This window comes from Hippocampus comes, unplaced genomic scaffold, assembly GCF_001891065.2.
Source record: "Hippocampus comes isolate QL1 unplaced genomic scaffold, H_comes_QL1_v1.1 scaffold227, whole genome shotgun sequence".
Classification (NCBI taxonomy): Eukaryota; Metazoa; Chordata; class Actinopteri; order Syngnathiformes; family Syngnathidae; genus Hippocampus; species Hippocampus comes.
In genome coordinates, this window is record NW_017805630.1 from 143804 (window position 1) to 152262 (window position 8459).

Sequence of the window (8459 nt, forward strand, 5' to 3'; positions counted from 1 at the left end):
TGTTTGACAGTTCTACGGGTGGGGGAGTTGGGGACTCGATGGGGCACGCTTGAACTTGTCAGATAATTTCAAGGGTTTTATTTTTTTTTATTTTTTATTTTATTTTTTTGTCACGTCGGCGGTTTAGGTGTTTCGCTGGTGGGAAAACAGCAAATCCCTCGGGGGGTTAAGGTTCATTTGGATGGACTCGGGCGCAACTTCCTGACACGTGACCGTTGTTTTCATGCAAGGTGGGAGTGTGTGTGTGTGTGTGTGTGTGTGTGTGTGTGTGTGGGGGGGGCGTTGTGGATCGGTGGATCTAATCGCATCCACGCCGCGTTCTTTCCAGGAGACACTCAGTTAAGCTAATTGTTTTGTTTTCCGGCCGCAAGCTGCTGAGTGTGGGGGGGGGGGGCTTTAAAAGACAGCCATGTATGGAGCACATGCAAGCCTCGGCGGCTAAGTGGCTGATTTTGGCATGTCGAGGCAGGTGACAGGTTGCCAGGCGACGGGAGACTCCTCCTCCTTCGCCGACCTCCCGAAATCTGGCCTCGCATGATTTGCCAGCTCTTTGAAGTCAAAAGCAGGCGGTGTGAATAATTGATTTCGCTGCACGCGGCTGACACCTCGTCGCGGCCCGAGCACGTCGAGGTATCCCGACGACGTCTGAAGGTAGTAAATATTTAAGGCGCGTGTGATTTACACCGGCTGCGGTTTTTGCAGAGGGGAAGGGGGGGGGGACCCAAAGTTTTGACGTCGTCGCGCAGAATGAATATGTTATGCTTTGTTTGTATTCCGTCACCAGGTGAATTCCCTCCGTTTAATAAAACACTCAGTCTTTCTGATGTGATTTGTCAAAGCATGCCGAACCGATTGTGAAAGTGACATTCAAAGGAGAAGTAATTGCTTTTGTTTGGTTTTGCTCCCAGCCTCTCCCTGCAGGCTTCATTTATTTGAAGCCACATCAGCAGAGATGCGCACTTTACCCTATTTGCCAGTTTGTACTACGTCATCCGTCCGCGACTTGGATACCCTTCCGTCATCGTCCCTCCGTCCTCTGTCCCCGTCCGTCGTCGTCATTTTAGAGCGTTTACGTCCCAGTCCGGGGAAAAAAAAGCGCCCGTGCATGACACACTGGAATGTAGGAATCCTCTTTTCAATGTTATACTCCACAACAAGTAATAAAACACACGTCCTTCATCCCATATCATTGTTTAAAAAGGTAGTGAGGTGATGACTATGCATGATCGCGGCACCTGTTTTTTTAGCCTGTTATGAACCTTTTAGTCACTGTTGAACGTAAGATATTATGAAAATGAATGTGCACCAATATCACATGGTCCAGTTCTTTTTTTTTTGCTTTATTTTAAGGTCAGCAAGACAAATGAGAATTTGTTCTCAATTGCCTTTAATAAAGGTCAAATAGGAGAAAAAAAAGCACTGTCGTGTTGCAGTCCTGTCATATGAAACAAAGCTGTAAAATGGTGAACACTATTTATCACAGGGATACGTTCCAGATCCACCCACAAAAATGGAAAATCTGCGATAGGCAGACCATATTAAACAGAATTTTTGATGGTTTTGTGAGGCCCCATGGAGGGGACTTGGGCGGAGGATTTTTGCTCTGGCATGATACAGTAAAGACGTACAACCAATATGCTATTCAAATTTGGCTTTGCAAACGTTGTAAATTATTTGTCATTTCCCCAAGGAGCTGTCGAGCAACTTTTGGAAAGTAACGTGTGTCTTCACACCAGTAAAAAAAAAATATATAGATGCACACAGTATGTAACTTTTTTTCTTTTTTTGCTCATTCAAGGACTGGAGGTGGTACGGATACGGACTCGCCAGTACAGCAACAGAGCTGCAACAAAAAAATCAATAAATACAGTTGAGTTGAGTTGAGAGATAGATTATATATATATATCTAGATATATCTAGATATATATATCTAGATATATATCTAGATATATAGATATATATATATCTATATATATAGATGCACACAGTATGTAACTTTTTTCTTTTTTGCTCATTCAAGGACTGTAGGTGGTATGGATACGGACTCGCCAGTTCAGCAACAGAGCTGCAAACAGATGTTTTTTTTTTTTTTGTATACAAGCGAACAAAGACAATCGTGTTGCTGGTGTATAAAGGCACAGTTATTACATTGCGCTGTCTTAACAGCCGAATGTACCAACACAAATAATCCAAGTGTGTTGACTGATAATATTGCTTTCATTTTTCTTGGGAAAAGCATCGGCGCGTTGACGCTGTAACATATTTCACAAGCCGATCAATAATGACTGAGGCCCAATTCTGCTGCGGGGGCCTTCTCACTGAATTGCATTATGTTGCAAGGACTTCATATGATTCTATTTACACCGTGTACACGCGGCTTTTATGTGACCCGGCCGGTCGGGTCCAATTTTTATGAGAGCAGAGACGAGGAAACGTTTCACGGGCCCGGCCAGCCGACAGGCACGTTTGTTAATAGGCTAGACGGGAGCCAAAGAGTATTAGGGCAGCCTGTGTTCTGTACACAGTGTCTTCATGAGCGCAGCTTTAGAGCTACGTGCTAATCTGGTGACAGCGGCGAGCACATGCTTCCAAAGGCAGACTCGCTGTCTGTAAGCATGGGGGTGGAATTAATAGAAGAGAGCGCTTCTTGTCAGGCTTTACGTGGGGCTGCTCCGCTCATCAAGTAACACAAACGTCGCCATTCATTCTCTATTGTGTTTCATTTGAACTGCTCTTTGCAGTGGTTTGTAGATGAGTCAACTGCCCCTTCCATGAAGTTTCCGGGTTTGCGGCCCCGCTATTTCTCTGCTTTTTTGTTTCTGTCCAGTTAATGACTGGACAAGTTTACATTTGGTGTAATTACACTGTCGAGCACCAGATGGCGGCACGTTTTATAGTTTGAGACGGTGTAAATTTGGGAAAAGTCCGGTCTGCTAACCTTTACGCCGCCTCTCCTTCACCTTTGTTGGATGATGTCATCTAGTCAAGGAGAGGTGGCTCATTTTCAACTTCGCTTTCACATGAATTCGAGTCCATTCTTCCTAACGACATTGCGCCACGGCGAGTAATGCTGACCGAAGTCTGGCTTGCGGACTTTGCCTGCGAAACTCTTTGCTTGAGCCCCCATCCCACCAGAGTAACCTTTGAAAAAGGTGTCTTAAAGGTTCCAGCCTGCCACCTTTCCTAAACATCTGTAGGATTTGCATCCCACTGAGCTGCTTGATCCCCCATCCCACCAGAGTAACCTTTGACAAAGGTGTCTTAAAGGTTCAAGCCTGCCACCTTTCCTAAACATCTGTAGGATTTGAACAAAGTACTTCTGGTTTTTTACATGCTTGGATAGGAAAATAATTTTCCCAGGCAAAAACGAGAACCTGAATAGGCCTTTGGTTTTTTTTTTTTGGGGGGGGTTATTTTTTTAAACGTCATCCTCTCACATCCTGCTTTTTACACCGACAGAAAGTGACGGCTGTTGTCTTTGGGCTCTCCCACCCCTATTTAACAGGAACCCTCAGAGCCCTGTGAGCACAAAAAGTAGGTCTGCTGCTTCTTTTCAGTGTCATGAATGGCAAATTTAGAATGATGCCACTGGCATGTTGAAACATTGAGGCATGAGATGATTCACAAAAAGTGACCAATCGTTTTTACATACAGTGGAGCCTGAAAGGCCTTCAAGTGGTCAATTTTTGACTGCTCTTGTGGTCATTAAGGTGGCAGCTGATCTGTAAGCCCAAGAAAGCTGGCACGTTTGGGCAGAAGGCGCCCTGCACACAAACAGCAGAGCAACACATGTAGACAGACAACAAAACAGTACACTCTCGCATATACAGTATTCTTTGTCCTTTGCGTGAAAAACTTAATATGAATGCCACACTCTGAACTGAGAGAAGCTGAGACATCTCAGAGAATTGTATAGCCATCAGTGAGTCTGCCCCCAGGTGGCCAAGGCCAGCACACCAGAGCAAGCACAATGCACTAAACTGTCACGGCTGTATGTTTTTGTAAAGTACAACAATATGGAGTGCTATTTTTTCCTCTTTAAAATGCACATTGCAACAATGTTGCATTTTTTTGGAGGGGGGCTGAAACTGATTCCTGCATGATTTGACACAAGTTACGAGCGTGGTCACATCGTGAATGACATTCTTATTTCATCGGCACCACTGTGTACACAAATGAGAATTTACACTCACAGTCACACCTATGGACAATTTAAAATAAACCGAACATGTATGTTTTGGGATGTGGGAGGAACAGAGTACAACAGAGATTAGAACCTGGATTTCCTGACTGGTAGGCAGATCTACTGTAAACACTTGCCCACCATGCTCTGTGAGGTTGGAATTGCACAAGCCAGGAAAGATACACTTCCTAAGAGGCACAAAATAAAGTTCCAACCGCCGTTGTGCAAGACTTCAGTAGAGCAGTTAGCTCGACATGAAGATGGTTACAGCTACTCAGTAAGCCGCAGTAATATTAGCACAGGATCAAGATTGAAGGCCTGCGATTATTGTTATATGAGCTGTCTCCGCTGTTTGCGTTCACATATCCGTCCTGTATCGGTGTGTCTGTTGCTTTGCAAACAGAGCACGCTCTCAAAGGGCTTCGGAAGCGTCACCCCTGCACTGGAAGCGTCTTAAGTGCCCCGAGGCTGCTTGGGAAATGCAGTAGCGCCCAGGAGAGGATAAGATGTGACCGCGAGACCTGAGTTGAATCGTATTTCTCTGTTTGTAAGGTGCTCCACGTCTCTACATACAGTTTTAAAAGAAAAAGTCTTTCTTCTCAAAACTGACAATTCATGCTTTAAGTAACGTTTCATTGAAGCAATAGCTGTGAAGGAGTACCTGGTATTGCTCTTATAGTTGACGTGATGTGGGCAAGCATACTGATTGTGAAGACGAGAGGCAGATTAAATTGACATAGCAACACATCCATCCATTTTCCGATCCGCTTTATCCTCACAAGGGTCGCCGGGGTGCTGGAGCCTATCTCAGCCATCTTCGGGCAGTAGGCGGGGGACACCCTGCCAGCCAATCGCAGGGCACACACAGACGAACAATGATCCGTGCTCACACTCACACTTAGGGACAATTTAGAGTGTTCAATCAGCCTGCCATGCATGTTTTTTGGAATGTGGTAGGAAACCGGAGTACCCGGAGAAAACCCACGGATTAAATCTGATTGCGGCCCCAAAAAATGTTTTTAAATAAATAAATAAATAACATCCAAAAGACCTGGAGGCAATACGGCCAAGATAAATGCAAGGTTTTACGCGACTTCCTACGGAACAAACGTTTTGAATATACAGTCGAACAAGTCAACCTGTTCGTGCTTCTATGCATGTCGACACGCCTTCCTACGTCATGTGATGTATGAGTCCGTAAATCTTGCACATAAACATTCAGGTCGAAGCACCGCTATCTATACGCCATTACGTGTCACTCATTACAATACATCTCGAACGCGCTTTAAGAGGTGACCGTGGGCCAGGCAGCACTTTCACAAACGTGCAATATTGAGCACAAAGAGCTGTTATTTCTGGCTATAAATAGCGCCACTTACACCCCCCCCCCACACACACACACACACTGGCTAGCATGAACAATAAGCCCAGGCATCAGGGCCCTGGCTTGTGACATTGTGTGTAGTGTTCTCTCACACATGCACGTCAGTTACAATCAGTGGGCTGGGTCACTCTTTTCCTGTTTGCACTCAGAGGATGCGGTTGAACGTTTTTGCCGACGTCACGCATCGCACACGCTAAGAGAAGCCCAGTGGTGTGGTGACAAACAATGACAGTGAAGGCCGTTGTTGTCATCACCGAGCACACACACAAAATGGTGAGGCGGATGCAAAAATGGCTGCTAATGAAGCGTCCGAGTAGGAAAAAAAACAAAAAAAAACATGGTGATGATGGTGCTGAGGGGAACAGATGGAGATGTGGCCCACCCATGGCACAACATGTCACAGTCCCAAGGAGAAACACCAAGGAGACTAAGGGAGGGAGGGAGGGAGGGAGGAAGGAGCCACAGCGAGACTCTGCTACCCCCTGCTGGCTCACATGTGTCAGTGTAAGATATTGACGGTTCAGCGTTTGTAAATTTACATTCTGTATTGTCCTCTGACTTTTCATACGAAAAAAAAAATGCATTCGTGCATGGAAGTGAAGCGGATCTCGGTGGAACAGAACTGAACCAATTTCTCTATTCGTCAATGGAGCCCAAAGCTACCCGTTGACTTTCAAATTTAGCTTGTGGCAGACTTGCGTGACGTCATGCATGCTGCGACCACGACATCTCCGAACCGCTGGTGAAAGGAGACTTCTTCTTTCATCTTTTTATCTGCAACCGCTTCTAACAAGGCGTACGTCGGACTAGTTGTTTTGATTGTTTTATTGTCGATGTTTTTTTTATGTTACGTGTGCTGTTGTTTTATTGTTACTTTATGTCAAATATTCTGGAAAGCGCTTTGTTGCGGCCGCAGCTGTTGTGAAAGATGTATTCTATAGTACCGTAGTATGTGTCCAACACACTCAAAACACAATATGAACAATTAAAAGTTACATTATATATTTATTAAACAGTGTTAACAGGTGATAGTCTTCAAGTAGGAACTCTAATATCGTATCAAAACTTTTTTTTTTTAATAAGTACAAATGACCAATGTAAATGAGACAGATAACAAGAAACGACAGATGTTGTCACGGCAGAATGGTTATAGTTTGTCATTTAGCGATAAAAAGCAAATTCCTCTGGCCATAGTTATTATTGTTGTGGTTGTGTGCGTCTCTAAAGAGACATTTGTTACAAGCACTGCCAGCTCTTTGCACCGAACGTAGTGATTATATCAGTAAACGTTCTCCAACAAAAAGGCAAAACACATTATATTAAAAGTATAAAAGGTGAAAATGTACAATCAGGCTATTAAAAAAAGCCCATTTTGATGTGTAATTGTCATAAAAACAAACAAACAAACAAACAAACAAAAAAAGACTCAAGACATATCCCATGCTGCCTTGGGGCTGGATTGTGCTACACGAAATCAATGTCCTCATTGGATGAGGTGGACGTGGTTCCAAAGATGGCGGCCGATATACGCAACGAGTCAAATCGTGCTCCTGGAAGTGAGCGAAGACCTTTGGAAGGCAAATCTGCGGAACATCGGGCTCCTCCTGCGCTCAGGCTCGTTTGAGCCTGTCGATGTGAAAGGTGAGTTTGAGGGCGGGGCCCAGCTTCAAGCCCATATACTTCATCATCGTGTCGCTGCGCAACAGCAACAGCGCCTTGCCGTCGATTTCCTGCCGCAGAGGACATTGCACGTTCATAGCACAGTTGCAACTTACAAATGAATGTCTTCCTTCCTACTTAGCATGCTAAGATATATCACAGCTTTCGCTTACGTGTTTCCTGAACAGGTCGGCGTGCGGTGCCAGCACGGGGTCGATGTCTTTGATGTAGCGCATGACGTCGTCGACGCTCCACAGGTTGGGATCCTGACCGCCAGATTTGGTGCCCTCCCCAAAACAACTTGATCCTTAAAGGAGCACCAGCGAAGACTCATTGCAGGGACGGACGGGCGCGTGCTTGTGAGTGTGTGTCATGTGTATTTACCCGACGAGCTGGCACGATGCACACGGATCCCCGACGTTGGCGTTAACGAGCTCGGGGAGAGGGGGCTCGTCTTTAAATGTTCCAACGTCGCCGCAACAGGGGGCTCCCCTGACCAACGCACAACAACATTCAGTGATGAAATGCGCAAATAGTTCAACTAAATGCCATCTTTATTGATGCCATGCCACAAACTTTCTCTTCAAACGCCGCCGTATAGTCAGCTTTGCTGATTCAGAACGCGTTCAGAATAGACTGAAGAATTGAGCTTGACAGATGCCACTTGGAGGATTTTTGTTTTAACCCTTTCAGGGACAGCGGTTCCTAGAGTGGACAGCTTACCATGTGATCAGGCTGCATAAAAAGGTTGACATCAGCTTCAAGGATTGTCTCCCCCCAAAAAAAAACAAAAAAAAAACCTAGCTTAACAGTTGACACTTTGACCACTTTCTTTAAACCCCGCTTTAAATTTCCGGATACATAAAGACAATTTTCCTTTCACGCCACTAAAAACCAGCTTTGCCAATTCCACACCGCACACTTGGTCATTGAACGCCACTGTGTAATTCAGTTTGACAGATCCCCACTTAAAGCGATTTCTCTTTAAATTCTACCATAAATGTCCACTTTACAGACCGGCACGACAAGTGCGTTTTCATTTAACTCGATCCTAACTGCTTTCCAAATGCCAGGTCAAGAAGATTCCATGACAAACACCAAGAATGTCACATTTCAAATCCTTTGTCTTAAAAAAAAAAAAAATATATATATATATATATATATATATATATATATAAATGTTCCAACGTCGCCGCAACAGGGGGCTCCCCTATATATCATATATATGTCATA

At 44.7% G+C, this 8459-nt stretch overlaps 1 protein-coding gene across 2 annotated transcripts in view; it reads right to left on the reverse strand.

Moving 5' to 3' along the window:
* Positions 1-6552: 6552 nt before the first annotated feature.
* LOC109522793 (Scm polycomb group protein homolog 1) overlaps positions 6553-8459 on the reverse strand; it is an 11442-nt gene continuing 9535 nt past the window's right edge. For both annotated transcript variants that reach the window (XM_019881594.1, XM_019881593.1), the window contains exons 13-15: positions 7611-7718; positions 7400-7533; positions 6553-7297 (exon numbers count right to left, since the gene is read on the reverse strand). In XM_019881594.1, the coding sequence (XP_019737153.1) occupies positions 7178-7297; positions 7400-7533; positions 7611-7718 (362 nt within the window). In that variant the 3' untranslated portion in view covers positions 6553-7177. The remainder of the gene's footprint in view (positions 7298-7399; positions 7534-7610; positions 7719-8459) is intronic.